Source organism: Leptodactylus fuscus, chromosome 1 (assembly GCF_031893055.1).
Source record: "Leptodactylus fuscus isolate aLepFus1 chromosome 1, aLepFus1.hap2, whole genome shotgun sequence".
NCBI lineage: Eukaryota > Metazoa > Chordata > Amphibia > Anura > Leptodactylidae > Leptodactylus > Leptodactylus fuscus.
This window is the reverse complement of record NC_134265.1, coordinates 204,392,834-204,411,989: the sequence shown is the minus strand read 5'-3', so window position 1 is coordinate 204,411,989 and position 19,156 is coordinate 204,392,834. Positions and strand designations below refer to the sequence as shown.

At 41.6% G+C, this 19,156-nt stretch overlaps 1 protein-coding gene across 3 annotated transcripts in view; it reads right to left on the bottom strand.

Annotated features, from left to right (window-relative positions):
• The window catches only part of CRTC1 (CREB regulated transcription coactivator 1), a 130,743-nt gene that overhangs the window by 42,214 nt on the left and 69,373 nt on the right, over positions 1-19,156 (bottom strand). For all 3 annotated transcript variants that reach the window (XM_075283281.1, XM_075283289.1, XM_075283297.1), the window contains 4 exons: positions 18,063-18,157; positions 17,358-17,443; positions 15,817-15,860; positions 5,320-5,540 (listed from right to left, as the gene is read on the bottom strand). In XM_075283281.1, coding sequence (XP_075139382.1) covers positions 5,320-5,540; positions 15,817-15,860; positions 17,358-17,443; positions 18,063-18,157 — 446 coding nt within the window. The remainder of the gene's footprint in view (positions 1-5,319; positions 5,541-15,816; positions 15,861-17,357; positions 17,444-18,062; positions 18,158-19,156) is intronic.

Sequence of the window (19,156 nt, the reverse complement as noted above, 5' to 3'; positions counted from 1 at the left end):
AATCGAACAGCCGCTCACTGTTCGTGTGTTCGAACGGGTTTCGAACCCCATTATAGTCTATGGGGAACATATACTCGTTAAGGGGGAAACCCAAATCCGTGTCTGGAGGGTCACCAAGTCCACTATGACACCCCAGGAAATGATGCCAACACCTCTGGAATGACACTGGGACAGCAGGGGGAGCATGTCTGGGGGCATCTAACACACCAAAGACCCTCTATTACCCCACTATCACAGCCTAACAACTACACACTTTCCACATTCCAAAAAACCTCTATCAAAGTGGGAAAATACCTGGAAACCTTCTTTACTCCCCAAATGGATGGACACAAACCCCAATTTAAGCTCAACAAACAGTAACAACCACCCCTTTAAATCACGTTCCCCATGACAACCACGGATGGAATAGACAATGGGAAATCCAAAAGCCCTCACCCTTAACTGTCATTTTGAGTGTTTGTGTGTGTGTGTGTGTGTGTGTGTGTGTGATGTGGTAAGACCTTCCAAAATTCACTTTTCTAGCCCTTAACATGAGCCCTTCCAAACAAAGTTACAGGACCTTAAGCTGAGCTACCAGCAGAGATTGAGGCCCTTGGCATGAGTAGAGCCTTGCACCAGCAGTGTTTTTGGCACTTAGGGTGAGTTGAGCCTTGTACCAGCGTGTGTCCCTTAACATCAGGCGGGCCCTAAGTTCTGCGATTTGCACAAAAGTTCCACATTAACTAGGCTGAATGGTACAAAGATTAGTAGGCCCGAGAACCAGGAACAGGTCTTGCAATGGCTGTCGGATAACGCTTAAAGCACATTGTCCACCAGCCAGTCAGCCTCTACCTCCTCTTACCCAACAGTCTTGTCCTCCTTCTACCCAAAATTCCCAATCTTCCCAGAACAATAACCCCAACTGTCCCTGCTCCCCAGAGCTGTTCTCCCTTCCTTTGACTGTACCGCAACCTGCCCCTCCATTTCGCGATTCCACGGACCTAACAGACGAGTATCTGTGTCCAGATGCTCAAACACTAGAGTCTCCTCCATCTCCGGTCGATATGGTGGCGGATGACCAGCAACCCACCCTCATCGACGACGATGAGACGCAGTTGCTGTCAGGGCAGCCAGTTGACATGCGCATTGTGCAGGAGGAGGAGGCGAGACAGGAGTTGGAAGAGGAGGTGGTGGACGACGAGGACACCGACCCCACCTGGACAAGGCGGATGTCAAGCTGGGAAAGTAGTGTGGATGTTGAGGCAGGTGCAGCACCAAAAAGGGTAGCTAGAGGCAGAGACATGTCCAGAGGCAGAGGTCAGCTGCTTTGCCGAAGCCAGGCCAGACCCGGAATGTCCGAAGATGTTCCCTTTTGTACCCAGCCCAGAAAAACTCCCCCATCGAGGGCACGTTTCTCGAAGGTGTAGAGTTTTTTCAAGGAATGCGCCGAGGACAGATATAGTGTCGTCTACACAATTTGCCTCTCGAAATCGAGTAGGGGCCCTGAGAAGAGCAACCTGTCCACCACTTCAATGCACCGTCATTTGGAATCCAAGCACTGGAATCAGTGGCAGGCAGCAACGGCAGGACAAACGTCGCCCGCCATTCATGCCACTGCCTCTGCTCACAGTGCTGGCGATGCACTCCAGAGGACGAGCCAGGACATCACTTCATCTGCCTCTGCCACTTTGTTGACTTCTCCCTCATCCTCCCCTTTTCCTGCCACTTCTCCTTTTGCCCGCGCCATCATGCGCCTCTTCCCAGCAACTCCCCATCTCCCAGGCCTTTCATTTCATGCTAAAGTACAGCGCAACCCACCCACATGCCCAAGGCTTCAACGGCCTCATCTCCAAAAATCTGGCCCAGGAGATGTTGGAGTCCCGGCTGGGGACACTCTGCCCTTTTTGGGCAGAGTGTCTACTGCGCCACCTCACTGTGCCGTCCACACCAGCACTTTCCCCCAAACATGAGGCGGTCCCTAAATTCAGCGCTTAGCTTAGCTGGGAAGAGGCGCATTATGGTGCAGGCCAAAAGGGCGGATGAGGGTGAACTCCCCAATGTGTCACAGACGGATATGTAGGTGTCCTTGCATCATATCCTTGCACCATACTTGGCTGGATTGGACTTTCATTTTGTGCCAAAAAGTGGTCAAGACAGCGATCCCTCAGCTAATCCCATTACACCATCCATTGCCAACTGCAGCGCTGAAATTACCATCTCTGGAAGTGGTCCAAAATCTTTCTCTGCATTTAGCCAGGCTTGATGCTATGGTAGGCTCCAGGGTTCTCTTAATGCATATTGCATGGGGGACTCAGATGTGTTTCTCAGCACTGAGACCACCACTTCTGAGATCCCAAAGGAAGTAGGCAAGAGATGTGCAGTGCAGAAAAAAAGATGAGAAAATAAGTGTAGGCTGTAGAGCACAGAGGGATCGGAGAGGGCAGAGCTGGTGTCGGCCAGGTATTCCCAGTCAGAAACTGGCACTATATGTCAGTGGCAGGACTTGAGTGTATTTGTAACCCTAATATATTCTTTGCATTCCCATTCAGACAATGGCACTATATGGCAGTGGCAGGACTTGAAGGTATTTGTAACCCCAATATATTCTTTGAATTCCCAGTCAGACAATGGCACTATATGGCAGTGGCAGGACTTGAAGGTATTTGTAACCCCAATATATTCTTTGCATTCCCAGTCAGACAATGGCACTATATGGCAGTAGCAAAAATAGTGGGTGTATATAGCCCCAATTCTATTGCTAGGGGACTTGCAGGGTATTTCTGGGGTGAAGGTGGGGGGGGCACACCGTTGGAACGGGGATTTGGGGTATATATAGGGTATACGGGAATACACTGTCAGTGTATTCCATTCAGGATCCTGGGAAAGCTGGGTTGCGGAGATTGAGCCCGTCAGTGCCACGTTACACTGACAAGCTTCTCCCTGGAATTGAAGTTATATGTAACCCCAATATATTCTTTGAATTCCCAGTCAGACAACGGCACTATATGGCAGTAGCAAAAATAGTGGGTGTATATAGCCCCAATTCTATTGCTAGGGGACTTGCAGGGTATTTCTGGGGTGAAGGTGGGGGGGGGGGCACACCGTTGGAACGGGGATTTGGGGTGTATATATAGGGTATACGGGAATACACTGTCAGTGTATTCCATTCAGGATCCTGGGAAAGCTGGGTTGCGGAGATTGAGCCCGTCAGTGCCACGTTACACTGACAAGCTTCTCCCTGGAATTGAAGTTATATGTAACCCCAATATATTCTTTGAATTCCCAGTCAGACAATGGCACTATATGGCAGTAGCAAAAATAGTGGGTGTATATAGCCCCAATTCTATTGCTAGGGGACTTGCAGGGTATTTCTGGGGTGAAGGTGGGGGGGGGGGGCACACCGTTGGAACGGGGATTTGGGGTGTATATATAGGGTATACGGGAATACACTGTCAGTGTATTCCATTCAGGATCCTGGGAAAGCTGGGTTGCGGCGATTGAGCCCGTCAGTGCCACGTTACACTGACAAGCTTCTCCATGGAATTTAGCTCTTATAAGAGCTGTTGGTTGTCTTCTCCTTCCTATCCTAGCCTGTCCCTGCCTACCCAGAATCTAAGCCCTAGCTAAATCGTCGGAAACCTCCGTCCCCGGTGAATTGCAAGCTCAGAATGACGCGAACCTGGGCGGCGCTGTTCTTTTAAATTAGAGGTCACATGTTTTCGGCAGCCAATGGGTTTTTCCTACTTTTTTCAACGTCACCGGTGTCGTAGTTCCTGTCCCACCTACCCTGCGCTGTTATTGGAGCAAAAAAGGCGCCAGGGAAGGTGGGAGGGGAATCGAGTAATGGCGCACTTTACCACGCGGTGTTCGATTCGATTCGAACATGCCGAACAGCCTAATATCCGATCGAACATGAGTTCGATAGAACACTGTTCGCTCATCTCTACTTACTACCAGTTTCCACGCAAATTACAGCCAATAGCTGAAAGTTCCAGCAAGTATAATTTTATCATAATTTTTTATTATATTTTATTATTTATTATCATCGTTGTCATCAATTTATAGTCAAGGGATTCTTCTATCATGCAGAGAACCCCTTTAATTCAATTTAATTAAAAAATGACTGCATACCTGGATGACAATATAAAAGTACATAATATGCAATGAAACCTTATTGACACAACCACTCCAAAAAAAACCAAAAAAAAACCGAAAGAAGTTTTCTAGGGGATGGTTTTCTAAAAGATGTTGGTTCATATAGAAAATTAAAAATCTGTCAAAGTAAATATGTTCTGGGTAAAGGGGTGGTTTCTTCAAAGAGGTAGTCTTTTTGGAGTGGTTTCACTATACAATATTAAGGTATAATACATCCTTTCAGGAGTAGGAGTCCTTCAAACCAGAAAAATAAAAGCTGAAGCAGTGGTCAAATTAGCCAAGTCCGACTTGTTTTCAGATTTTTAGTACAAGTGGTTCTGAAAGCAATAACTGAGCTTCGAAATCTGAAAGCCCGCCCCCAGTGGCACCAATTTGCATATTATTTCAAAGTTGCTTTTCTCCAGATCTACAAAAGTGATATACATAATATAAAGGCATGTTGTTTATCATTGTAATGTGCTCTGTAACAAGGTGGAGGCAGATGAATATGCTTGGGGTAGGTGGTAGATTCCCTTTAATAAGGATATTCTCATGCCATTTATCTGAAGAGTGGTTTGTTTGCATCAGTCACCCAGGAAAACTTTGCAGTCCTAGAAATTTATTATTAAATTGACAACTGGGTATTACCAGTTGGAGATGTGTCTACTAGTGCTGGCAATACCAGATTGTAAGTATTCACCTCTTTGACAAGTAAAAAGGTAACTTCCAGTTGGCTATTTTTTAATACATATTCAGGTAAAATAATAGAGGAACAGAAAAAATATATTTCAGAATTATTATTGAGATGTTTTATTACCGAACATTGCTATGCAACTCATGAAATGTCAGGAGTGATGCCATGGAGTCACATCACATTTTTGCCCTGTCAAATGAATACATTGGGCAATAACATTTCCCTAGATTTTTTTTCTCCAGACATTCAAAAGTATAACACATGAACTGTATGTCCATATATATGAACATCTGTTCTACAAATACTGCAAAGAATTTACACATTTTAAAGTATTTCTGTTGTAAACCATTACATACACAGTACATGTGCTTTGAGGAAATGTATCGCAAACTTTTAATTCACTTGGATGACAAATACAGTAAACTATAATACTGTATATTGTAACAATGGTTCCTTATATGTACCTGCATAAAGAAAATACTGTAAAATAAACGACCTAAGCCTCTGCTTACCTGGGCTGGCAGTGCTAATACCCAGGTGAGTTAGGTTTGTTGCAAGATTGCCAGTACTGTTGGAGTTTGTCAGAGTTGGGAAGGTAGACTCCTCGGGATCTAACGGAATTGGCAATGGGGATGGGAAGTGGATGTTTGTCAGGTCAGGCAATGAACCGCCTGTGTTATGTGCAGCAGGGATGAGGCTTGTAGTGTTCTCCTGTTCATTTGAAGGGTAGATGCTTCAGTTAAACAAACAAAAAAAACAAAACAAAAAAAAAAACAAAACAAAAAAAAAAACACATATTAAAGAATTTATAGTACAGTTCAAGAAAAAGTACATGGCTAACATAGCTTTACTACTGGAAGAAAAACACTACACAAAAAAATTAACATTTTAAATTTGTATTTAATATATATTAACAAAAGAAAAGAAACATGTACCGTATATACTCGAGTATAAGCCGAATTTTTCAGCACAGTTTATGTGCTGAAAAGCCCCCCTCGGCTTATACTCGTGTCAACAGAATTTTTTATTTTTATTTTCTTTTTAAAGGGGGGGGGGGTAGTCTATGACCAGCTGCAATATCAATGTATAGAATCTCCCATAAAATAGTGGGAAAAAAAGCTTTTTAAAAAAAAACAAAAAAAACAAAAAAAAAAAACACACGTTCTAAATCCCTCCTTTTCCCTAGAATACATATAAAAGTAGAAAATGACTGAGAGACACATACACATTAGGCATCTGAAAGTGCCCTGTCTACTGAATATAGGGGATCTGCAGTGCTCCTGTTCCGTCGGGAAGGAGTTAATAGGAACACTGTAGATACCCTATATTCAGCCAGGCTGAATTCGAAGTGGGGGAAAAAAACAGTCCTCAAGCTCAGCAAAGGGGCAGATAGACAACCAAAACACCCCCTCCCCTTTCCCAGCATCTACTGCACCCAAAAACTCCGACCATTTTAATTTTTTAAATTTTCCAGTAGCTGCTGCATCCCCCCCCCCTCGAGAATATACGGTACATTTACAGATATTGATTGAAAAACCTTGAAAATTGAGAATTTTTTTTTAAATTTTAAATTGGTAGACAAACAGTAGCAAAGGCTATAAATGACTACATTCTAACTGTTTACCAGTAATACCATTTGTAACCAAGGTCTTATTCACACTTCTGTCATGCACAGCCATGTATGGTCCATGTTTTTCACAGACAGAAATGAACTCTGACCCACTAATTTTAAAAGAGGACAATGGTTGCCTCATTTAAGCTCTTAGCCCTAATCTATAATCTCTCAACTCCAAGAATGAGTCTGATAGTATGGGAGCAATAGCCTCTGTTGGGAAATGGAAGAACAATCTTACATTGTGGTTGAAGATTGTTCATCTGAGAATAATTAACAATGTAAATTTAAAATATTATAACAACTAGATCTCCAAAGTCATTTTGCCAATAAACATTGGAAAATCATGGCAAACATTTCTCTTATAAAATGGTGGAAAGATTAAATGTATAATAACGAATTATACACTATACATACAAATTACAAATGAAACTGATTTCATAGCTGTTGCTTTACAAATGTTTAGAGTGCATTTAAGGCAGAAATTACAAGGACAATTTAGCAAAGACTGAACAAAATATACAAACTTTTGTACAAACTAAGCAAGGTAAAAATATGGTTCACACAGTGCGATCTTGTAAATGAACATGGCTGCATCACCCACACAGTAGACAGCTACTTCAATAAAGTACAAAGCAACCAGAGAGTAAAAATAAGCAATATATTTTCTATCATTGGATTGGATTATCTATCCACCACTTTGATTTCGGTTCCTCGGGAAAAGCACTTTCCTTTAGCTACAAATAAAGTACATACTTTAGGTTTTATTACAACAAAAAGTTATGAAAAACTTACTATGTTTGTAATTCTTCAGAAACACTAACGTAATGCTTGAAAAGGTATTTTTAAGCACCGAAAAAGCCTCATTAATATGTCTAATTAATGAGACTTTTAGGGGCATTTCAACATTGAAGCTCTGCCCCCAGGGCTTAATTTCCTGAGATAACATTGGTTTCCTAGAGAACTCACACGGAGAATCACAGAAACGTGGAGCCATAGTGTAACACATTATATATTAAAGGGCCAGGGCAGTGCAATTCTGTTCTCTGCGATCAGGGAGGAACAAGTTAACAGGCGCTGTAAGCTTTCCTTGCCAACATCTGACGTACTATTACGGTAGATGGGCACATTAAATATGGCACCCGTCTGATCAGAAGCACAGCACTTTATGAGCCCAGTGTAATGTGATGCCTCTATATAGGGAAGCAAAATAAATTAATAAATAATAAATACACCATTAATTTAGAAAAATGTTGTTTATAATTGAAGGTACGCTTTTCTAAGCATTTTTCTCGCATAACCTTGTACTTGCGTACATCCACTTCGTATTTTTTTTTCTTTATAAACTTGATCTATTGATATATATTTAACTATTTTTTCTTAAACACTGGAAATAAATTGCTAGTGATCAGAATTCATAAGAAAAAAAAATGTTTTCATTTTATCAAGTCCTTCAACATTCAGAAACACCCACACAATCCCACTTTTTTCAACCTTCAAAGTTTATTAACGGATTTTCAAGGATTGAGAATATCTTGCAATCTTGTCCCTTAGGCATAAAAAAAAACTACTACACATCCTTTTTATGTTGCAACCCCGTGGGCTGTAGAACTGCAAGAAGGCGGCTTTTAAAAGCCAAGTGATAAAGCACTCATTTTAACTCTATCATAACTAGAAAGAGAACTTGGCTTTGGGTCCAGAGAATTGCAGAGTCATATTCTAATGAAGAGTTTCTTCATATTCCTTTTTAAAGAGGACCTTTCACCAGTTTTGGGCACATGCAGTGTTATATACTGCCAGAAAGCCGACAGTGCGCTGAGTTCACAGCTCACACAGCTCGTCCATAGACGAGTATTATCAGGAGAGGGAGGGGGCGTTCCTCCCGGCTCCACAGCACAGCGCGATAGGCGCCGCGAGGCAGAAGGACGTTCCTGGCTAATGGTCAGAAACGCCCTTCTGACCATAGAGCACTACGGTACCGGCACCGTAAGCTCTTTACACCGGGCACAGATCGGGAAAGCCGACAGTGCGCTGAAATCAGCGCACTGTCGGCTTTCTGGCAGTATATAACACTGCATGTGCCCAAAAGTGGTGAAAGGTCCTTTTTAACCCCTTCCCGACATTCGCCATAATAGTACGGCGCTGCAGGGAAGGGCTTCCCGCAAACCGCCGTACTATTACTGCGGATGCATGGTGCGCACACAGAAACTGTGTGCGCACCATGCACAGCGGGTGACAGCCGTAATACACGGCTGACAATGCCCTGTAACACCCGCGGTCGGAATCGGGTCCGATCGCGGGTGTTAACCCCTGAGATGCCGGTGATCAACATGACCACCGGCACCTCCGGGGTTACAACGTCATATGGTGCCGATCGGCACCCCCCGCGCCGGTTTCGGGGGGTGCCGGTGTTCGTAGGGGGCAGTCCGGGGTCACTGATCAGTGACCCCGGGTCTGCCCCTTCACTTACCCCGTCCTCCAACTTTCTGCTGTCTTTGGGCCTCTTCAATGACATCACAGACGTTATGTGGGTCAGGCCAACTTCCCACGTTTGATGCCGACATAACCCATGTTTATCACGTCAGCATGGGGTCGGGCTGGAGTCCAGGTGCTAGTGGTAACAGTGAATCCAATGCAGTACTACACAGTCCAGTCATATTAATGTGATCACTGCCTACTTTTGACGTCAACGTTAAATAACCAATCGCAGAAAGCACGTGTCATTAGCCATCTGGGTGCACTCATCATTGTGGAAGGCACAATGGATCAACACAAGTATGCATCTATCCTTGCGGACCATGGTCACCCCTACATGCAAATTGTTTTTCCTCAGGATGATGGCATCTACCAGCAGGACAATGCGACGTGTCATAAAGCTCGCAGTGTATGTGTGTGGTTCGAGGAGCACCAGGATGAGTTACCGTACTCCCTTGGCCAGCAAATTCCCCAGACTTTAACCCAATCGAGAATCTGTGGGACCACCTTGATCAGGTTGTTCGCGCCATGGATGCTCAACCGTGTAACCTAGAGCAGCTGGCCATAGCACTGAAGTCGGCATGGCTCAACATCTCAGTGAACATCATCAAACATGCCCTCTCTTCCTGCATGTCTCGCAGTGGTCCACTCTGTGTAAGGTGGTTATTCTGGATTTTGACAGGTGGTCACATTAATGTGACTGGACTGTGTATTTTGTGCAGCAATATTTACAGGAGGACATCTTCCCACATTTCCCACATCTTCCCTTTGGACCGCCTTGACCACTTCTTCCAGTTGTGATTTGACTCTGTAAAGTTTTCAACACAGACATCTTTGACTCCTCACTTCTCAACAGCGGCCCCTGCAGCCTATATTATGCCCCACAGTGGCACAATACACTCTTTAACCCCTTCCCGACATTCGCCGTAATAGTACGGTGCTGCTGGGAAGGGCTTCCCGCAAACCGCCGTACTATTACTGCGGATGCATGGTGCGCACACAGAAACTGTGTACGCACCATGCACAGCGGGTGTCAGCCGTAATACACGGCTGACAATGCCCCGTAACACCCGCGGTCGGAACCGGGTCCGATCGCGGGTGTTAACCCCTGAGATGCCGGTGATCAACATGACCACCGGCACCTCCGGGGTTACAATTTCATATGGTGCCGATCGGCACCCCCGCACCGGTTTCGGGGGGTGCCGGTGTTCGTAGGGGGCAGCCCGGGGTCTGATCAGTGACCCCGGGTCTGCCCCTTCACTTACCCCGTCCTCGCGCCTGGCCGATCCTGCCGTAAATGAAGCTGTCAGCCTGTGCGTCCACACAGGCTGACAGCTTCCTATACTCTGCAATACACGTGTAACACGTGTATTGCAGCGTACATCTAGTGAAGCAGTGATCAGCCGATCACTGCTTCAACCCCCATGGGGACAGAAAAAAAAAGTGAAAAAAAAGTCAAAATAAAAAAGTTTAAATAAGTTTAAAATAAATTATAAATAAATAAAGCCCCAAAAATCCCTTTTTCCCCATATAAAATGTTTTATTATGTAAAATAAAGAAAAATAGAAAAAAACATTACATATTTGGTATCGCCGCGTCCGTAATAACCTGAACAATAAAATTAAAACATTATTTAACCCGAACGGCGAATGTCGTAAAAAAAAAAACGTAGAAAACCGCACAAAATAATGATTATTCACCACCTTTCCCTTACAAAATGTTCAATAAAAAGTAATCAAATGGTCAGATGAAAACCAAAATGGTACCAATAAAAAGAAGAGGTCTTCCCGCAAAAAATAAGCCCTCAACCAGCTCTGTCTAGCGAAAAATAAAAACGTTATGCCTTTCAGAAGATGGCGATGCAAAAACAATAGATTTTTTTCCCTGAATTGAATTCTATTCTGCACAAATAGCAACGCATTAAAAAATCATATAAATGAGGTATCGCTGTAACCGTACCGACCCGCAGAATAAAGGTAACATGTTACTTATGCTGTACGCTGCACGGGGAAAAAAAAATGCTAAAAAGCAATGCCAGAATTGATGTTTCCTTTTACATCCCACCCAGAAAGAGTTAATAAAATGTAGTCAATAAGTTACAGGCCCCAAAATGGTGGCATTGAAAAGTACATCTAATACCGCAAACACCAAGCCCTCATATGGCCACATTGCCAGAAAATAAAAATAAAAATCTACCTTGTACAATGTGAAGACAAAAACCCCAAAAGTCGCCAAATCATTAGGACATAAGTGGCTGCGACTAGAAGGAAATGTGTAAGCGGTGCGAGCGTTTTCAGGGGACACCCCATATTTAGAGCTTATGAGAGAGCATACACCAGCGCTGACCCCCAGAATGCCCCTCTTCCCCGTCCGCGTCATAGGAGCTGGTGGGAAAATAGAATGGGATTTGGTGTACCCAATTTACTCCGCACAGCTTACACATTCACTTCGGGGTTACTAATGCTACTACATCACTTGATAAATACTTTGAGGGGTGCGATTTTCAAAATGGGGTCACTTTCTAGAGGTTTCCACTGTTTTGACTCCTCAAGGGCTTTATAAATGCGACATGGTTCCTGAAACTGATCACAGCCAGATCTGCCCTCTAAAAGCTCTTTGGCGCGCCTTCCCTCCTGCGTCTCGCTGTGCGTCCATATATTCGTTTACACCCACAAGTGGGGTACTATGGTAGTCGGGAGAACTTGCCTAACAAATTGTGGGATGCGTTTTCTCCTTTAACCCCTTGTGAATGTGCAAATTCTAGGGCTAAACGAAAATATTAGTAAAATAAATTCAAATTTGAAAATTTCACCTCCATTTTGTATTAATTCCTGTTAAGCACTTATAGGGTTAAATTACTAGGTATATGTTGTTTTGGCTTATTTAAGGAGTGCAGTTTTGAAAATGGGGTGATTTATGGGGGGCTTTAATACAAGGGTCTTTCAAAACCCCTTCATAACTGGATTAGGCCCTTTAAAAAATGGGTTTTGGAAATTTCTTGAAAATTTTGAATATTGTTGTTTCACTTGTAAATCTTATAATGTCCGTAAAAATTAAAAGGGCGCCTAAAGTTTGATGCCGACATAAAGCAGAGATCTGGGACATGAGATTTATGATATAATTTTGGCGGTCTGACTATCTGTATGTAATGTACATCATTTCAAACTTTATAAAATGCATATTTTTCAAAATTTCCACCAAATTTCCAATTTTTTTATAATTAAACACAAAACATATCAACCAAAATTTACCACTAACATGAAGTACAATGTGTTACGAAAAAAACAATCTTAAAATCACTTTGGTAAGTTAAAGCGTTCCAAAGTTATTGCCACATAAAGTGACACATGTCAGTTTTGAAAAATCGAGCTTGGTCAGGAAGTCAAAAAGTGCCATCGGCGGGAAGGGGTTAATGTTGATGGCTATACCCAAATCTATTAAATATCGTGCATGATAGATAAGATTAACATATTCTTTTTTTAGGGTTTTATTTTAAAACGGGGGGAGGGGTAGTTTAATAAAACTTTAGCGGTGCCTGAATAGCCTATTCATGCATATGTGGGGCTCTATTGGCATAATTTTGCTGATAGAGCCCCTTTAATGGTAGGTTTCATACACAATTATGTATTTTTGAGTTATTTTTCCTTTTTAGTGGTGTATCATTTAGCAATATATATATATATATATATATATATATATATATATATATATATATATATATATATATATATATATATACATACTAGCTTTTACCCGCGACTTCGTCTGCGGAACCTTGACTGTGTGCGTGACGCACCTGGCTGGGAACGCAGGCTTGTTCCTTTTTGTTGTGTCCGCAGGGGGGCCTTCCTACCTGCAAGGGTCCATGGATTCTCTGTGCGAACCTTGCGGCCCTCTTAAAGTGTTTACCGCCTTTCCTTACTGGTGCCTGCTGGCCCCCTTTCTCCCTACCCGCTTCCCCTAGTGGTCACTCCTTGCAGCTGCCTCGTGCCCCTTTGCGACCTAGGAACGTGGCAACTTCCCCCCTTAACAGCATGGCGGGAAGCTGTGTAAGGAAGGCAAAGGATTAGAATGCTTCCCACTGTTGAGCAGCAGGGGGTGTGATAAGGAATGCAAAACATTCCTCAAAGCATTGCAATGCAGTTGCATTGTAATACATTGCATTACTCCTGCTACTGAACAATGGAAAGCTGTGTAAGGAATGCAAAGCATTGTAATCCTTTGCATTACTTTACACAGCTTCCCAGTGTTGAGCAGCAGGAGGTGTGATGAGGAATGCAAAACATTCCTCAAAGCATTGCAATGTAGTAGCATTGTAATACATTGCATTACTCCTCACACCTCCTGCCACTCAAAACTGGGAAGCTGGGTAAGGAATGCCAAGCATTGTAATCCTTTGCATTCCTTTATCCCAGCAGCGTCGGGGAGTGTGTCGGCCTGCAGAGGCAGTGAAGTGTGAGAAGGATACTGCGGAGCTGTGAGGGGAGAAGTGCGTAGCCGCTGACGGAATGGCGACTTACCAGTCTCCTTGCCCTGGAGGGCCTGTGGAAGGGCGGGTAGGCAGTGTCCTGGGCCCGAACGGATGGTGGAGACTCAGGAAGTCCTGTGTTAGCCGTGGAGAGCTGGGGAGGTGCGGGAAGGCTCCCACCGGCGTTGAGCAGTGGTGTGTCGGCCTGCAGAAGATTTTGTGCGTGTGTCCACAAAATGGTGGCGTGCAGAAAGACGTTGTACAGAGGGGGAAGCTGCGCATGCGCGTGTAGTGGGCGGAGTCGGGGAGCGTAAGATGGCTGATCCACAGCCTTGAAGAGGTTTCCCCCTGGACGGAGATGAAGGTGAGGGGTATTGGGTGAGGGTATATTGACATGTTGTATTGTGGGGTTAGGGGCTAGGCTTGAGAGGCCAATAGGGAGTGTGTGGCTTGTGTGAGTGGTCACAAATGTGTGGGATTGTAGAGCTCATGCTGTGAGTTTGGGGTTTGGGGGTGTCCTGGGCAAAATGTGTATGTGTGAGTGGAACGAAATGTAGCCTATCGTTCAATCCTGCCTAAAAACTATGTTTTGTGAAAATTTCACGCAAATCGGTTAAGGCATTTTTGCGTGATTGAGGAACAAACATCCAAACACACAAACATCCAAACACACATACTTTCACCTTTATAATATTATTAAAATAAATATATATATATATATATATATATATATATATATATATATATATATATATATATATATATACACACATACATACATATACACACACACACCTATTTTTATTATTCTTTCATGTTCATTCAATTGACTGCTCAGGGTGGAAGACGACGCTGTTTGCAGCATATCCCTATCGAGCTGCAGCGCTGGCAGATTGAAATTCATACCTGTGTATCCTCCTAGTATTGTTGATGATGATCTGTAGTTTTGTATGGGTTGTGTTCTGTTGCGGTGTGGCATACTACCTTTCGTGTAATAAAATTGTTGGGCTGTCTGATGCTCTCTCGCTCTGTTCATTCATGTGATCATCTGAAAGAATGCTCCCTGACAGGAAGACTCACTGCAGTACGATTTACAGCCAATACCCAATTTTAAAGCAACTTTTCATAAATAAATAGCAAGGGGGAATATAGAAAAAAAAAAAAAAACTTTGTAAAATATCTAAGTAAACAAATGCTTTTCCTTCCCTAGTTATTAGGTTGTTTTCAATCTGCATACTATCATTCAGACTCTTATCTGTAATAGCACCTGTATCCATATCCATTTTTCACACATAGAAGTCTATGAAGAGGAGAGCTGGGTGGAGCAAATCACTGATTTATTGCTTCATTCTGCAGTGTCAACAAGTAATACTCTTCTACTATTAAAATATCTCATACAGAGTGTAGCAGAACTTAGCAGCTGCAGTGCGTGTATGTATCTTTTCCAGCAGCCTTCCTTCCCCTCCCCATTCCTTAGACATCTATGTTAGAAATAACTCAGACTGATAAATGGAGAAGGGATTTATTTAATAAAGTATTGGGCTGGGGAATTAATCAAAATAATTACCCGAAACTGATCAACCACCAGATAGCTGACATGACTTTGCTCATGTTTGTTATTTAGTTTTGGTTATCACAATATTTACAAGGTTCTACCTGCAGTTTCGTTCGGACCAAACACATTCAAATCGAAAATGGGTATTATACTCTGGGGTCTCTTCAGACCCCAGAATATAATAAGTGGAGGCCCAGGGAAGGTGAGCAAACAAATAAAGAATTGTTACTCGCCTTTCCTGATTTTTAGCACAACTCCCTGCTGATTGAGGGACCGCTGTGTGATCCAAGTCAGAGGACCCGAAGACAGCAGAGAATTGTACCAGAGCCCAGGAGAGTTGAGGAACTCATTTATGTAATGATCACCTTCCCTGTGGCTCAGCATATTATACTCTGGGGTCTGAAGAGACCACAGAAAATAATAGCAGTTCTGGTTCAACTGTGTTAAGTTTGAATGAAACCACTGGGTGAAGAGGTCGCCCAACCAAAACTCATATTGTAGTAAAAGGGGCCTGGCTGAAAAGGGCAGTGACCCAAATATTCACTTTTAAATGTAATTGAGGAAAAATGCCGTATTAATCTCAATTTTGATTTTAGTCATAATCAATCAGCCCTAATAAGATATATCACCTTGTACTATTTATTTATGAAAAGTTACTTTATAATTGGCAATACACTTTTTCATTTTACATCAATTGTGCTGAGGGTCACGGCATTGATGCCATCAAAGTGATGGAATGGAACCCAGCATCATTGTGAACACAGCCTAAATTGATAAGTTAGCATTCTTGCTTCTAGGGTCCAACTTATTACATCAGTAAAACTGTAGCTGTATAAAATAAGCAGATAGAGAGTTGCTGAATCTAAGACGAAGATCACTTAATCATTATTATTACTTACTTTATACCAGGAACTTCACATGATTTAGGTCTTGAGGATCCACTCTAAGTAAAAAAAAAAAAAAATAGCAGAAACATCAAAAACCAAAAGTTACTTAATGCATTTTATTTTTGCTTAAAGAAAACCTGTGACAGACTTTTGCAACATTAAACCACTCAGAGGTCCTTATGGGCAGATAGCTTAGTGTCCCTAATAGCCCATATTTCATGGCCGCAATTTTTTTTTTAAAAATCCCACTACTCCAAATGCCTGTGCAGTTCTTTACTGAGGTCAGGGTATCAATGTTCATGTTCTGCACCATTCTCCTTGTAAGCACCAGCTACAGGTAAAAACAGAAATAACAGAAAAAAATCTTACAGTATGTTTAAATATCCCTTAAAGTGTTTAAAGCTCTAACAGAGAGAGGGGAAACCATTTAAAAATATTTTAGTGGCACTTTGTGTTTCCCTGAATAGTAAGAAAAAGAAAGAAAGCACAAACATAACAAGGACAATAATAAAAGGTGCAAAGATTATAAAATTCATTATAGATTTCAATACCAAAAATTAAGCAAAAAAAAAAACAAACTGAAAATGTGTCTAGCCATAAACCTGTTGGGGGAACACCCCAGGGAGTACATGCTGTAGTTTCCAAATTAAAGCAAAATGGCTGCCGAGCTTGGGGAACACAAAGACACACATACTCATAGGCTGTATATCAAAGTATTCTGACATTTATTACATGTTACTTAGCTTTTATAGAGTAATAATAGCTTTATGCTAATTTAGGCATAACAAATTACATCACATAGAAATATGAATTATCATTGGTCAGAGTACAGAACGGGCGTTTACAACTGATAAATACGTGCATAAGCAATTCATGTGTTAACACATGATTGTCCATGTCATCCATTTTAGTTTTACGAAAGTATCTGCACAGAACACTAAAATGGATGCTCTTGTCCTTGATCTTTAGAACTGGTTTTGACTGATCTCATATCTAATGGACATTCTGTATTTGTTATGAGAAACTCAATAATATTCCAACCTTTTCCTAAATATGATGAACTTAGGAACATTCTGAACAAAATAACAGAATAACAATTTCTTTCAAGGAGAATAATTGCAAGTCTCATGGTAGCTGCGTGAGAGAGACAAGACGTTATATAAAAAGATGGAATACGCAGACAAGATGGCGGAAAGCTTACCTCTCTGTTTACACAGATATTTTTCCCCTTCACAAACCTAAATGACCTAATCCTAAACTGGGTAAAACACAGGATTGCATATGGTCATCCACCAGTAACATATAAGGGAACTATATGAATAATAGTAGATTAGTCTCTTATACTTTGTATTAGAAATACAAAACAGAACAGTTTTGATAACCAAGCAGGAAAGGAGGTGAGTCTTATACAATATACTTGTAAATTACATCGACAGATTAAATACATAAAAGTGACAATCTGAAATTCATATAGACAATGTTAATCACAGGCGTATTTTATCATTCAATAACACAGAACAAAATCTAAAAAATAAATTTAACACGTATTTTACCTTTTTTGCATCCCATCCTTGTTTGTTAACTGGTTTATCAGTTTCTGAAGAATTATCTTCCATTCCTGGCACAGTCAGCAGTAATACTGCATAAGCATATTAAAAGGAAAATAATCAGACTTTTTACACAGACTTTTAGGTTTTTGCTACCTACTTATTACGTTTCAATCTGATCCACAGGAGCAAATTTGGATTACTTCACAGCCATTGTTTAGAAAATTATCTTTGTACTGCTTTAGGCCAGATGTGATCATAAAGTGATATACCGGTAATACCAGTTCCATGGTTGCCTTGGCTGAGGCCTCAAGTTGCAGAAAGCACAGCATTTTTTATTCTTTCCTTTGCTTCTCTATCGAGAGCTGTACCCTGCTCCTCACTGTGTACGGTCATTGAGTTTGGGTGTAAGGCACGGAAAATGAAGGAATGGAAGGGTTACTTTAAAGAATTACATAATCAGGAATAAAAATTCAGAAGAATACTTCTGAATATATAATGAAATAATTACAATAATATGAGGGCTAAACTCACTTATAGAAAATTATAATTGCAAAGAACAAGAAATGCCGCCATAGTACTTAGCTTTAGGGCCTATGGTAGCATGAGATATAAATATGTCCCTATGTGTTAATTTGAGTACTCAAATTTCATATTGTCACATGTGGGAGAAAGCATGCTTCGCCATTAAATGTGAAAATGGACAAGTACCTCTCTTCTGCTGAATATCCTGACTACTTCCACTGAAGGCTTCTTGCTGACTGGGGTTCATAGTACTTTGATGCAATGCAGAATCTGAATTGGTTCTAAATTTCAGAAAAAAGAAATAGTGAATACCAAAAAGCAATCACTTTCCATATAACTTTTTCCTCCAAAATAACATTTCATATCACAAAATGTACAGCACCGCAAAAACAAAAGCTGAAAGTAAAGACTGCAGACTCCCAAGGCTCACAGAATATCAAATAACAAGAGAAATGTGGATTATCGCTACTACTGCTTAATCTGAAAGACATCACCTAAAAATGGTACTAGGCAAAAAAACTACTATAAAATTAATTGACAAACTAAATTAAGGTATAACAGTAAATGAAAGGGATATTCCCCCAACAATTGCATTTCATACAAAAGTACTTTACCAAATACCGCGGTCATTTATTGAAAGCAAGTAGCCATGCTGAATAGGTCACTAGAAAAAGCCCACTGTTGCCAATGGATATGACCTGTAATTTATCTTCATTCTTTCACTTTGCTATAGCTGCTCAATGTATCATAACCATATATCAGCACTACATGTACCATCCTTATAGGCAGAGCATGTACAGGTACAAAGCAGATAGTTTATGTGAATGGTTGTATAAATAAAAAAAAAAAAAAGCTGTATGTTGAGAAAACTCCTTTAAGCAGGGGTTGGGCCGCTATAAAGAAAAAGTCAGGCAGACATTAGGATGAAGACCATGGAGCAGATGTGAATGTAGCTTTAGAAATACATAAAAACATTGTAAGCTAAGAGGACTATGAGACAACACCTTGAATGAGACCAAAATAAAAATCAGCAGCGAATTATGACTGCCACGGCCATCAAGGCTCTGGGACTGTAAAATAGCAAAAAAACAAAAACAAACAAAAAACCCCCCTCAAAATAGTGGATTTTCTCTACTACAGCTTTTTCTTAATGTAGTCTGTCAAAAGCATATCTGCTCAGCACCACAGATGGGTAGATTAGGGTTCACCTAGCTCAATACACGCTTGATTTTGGCTCTCAAAAACAAACAAAAAACCCCCTCAAACAATCAGCCTGAGGC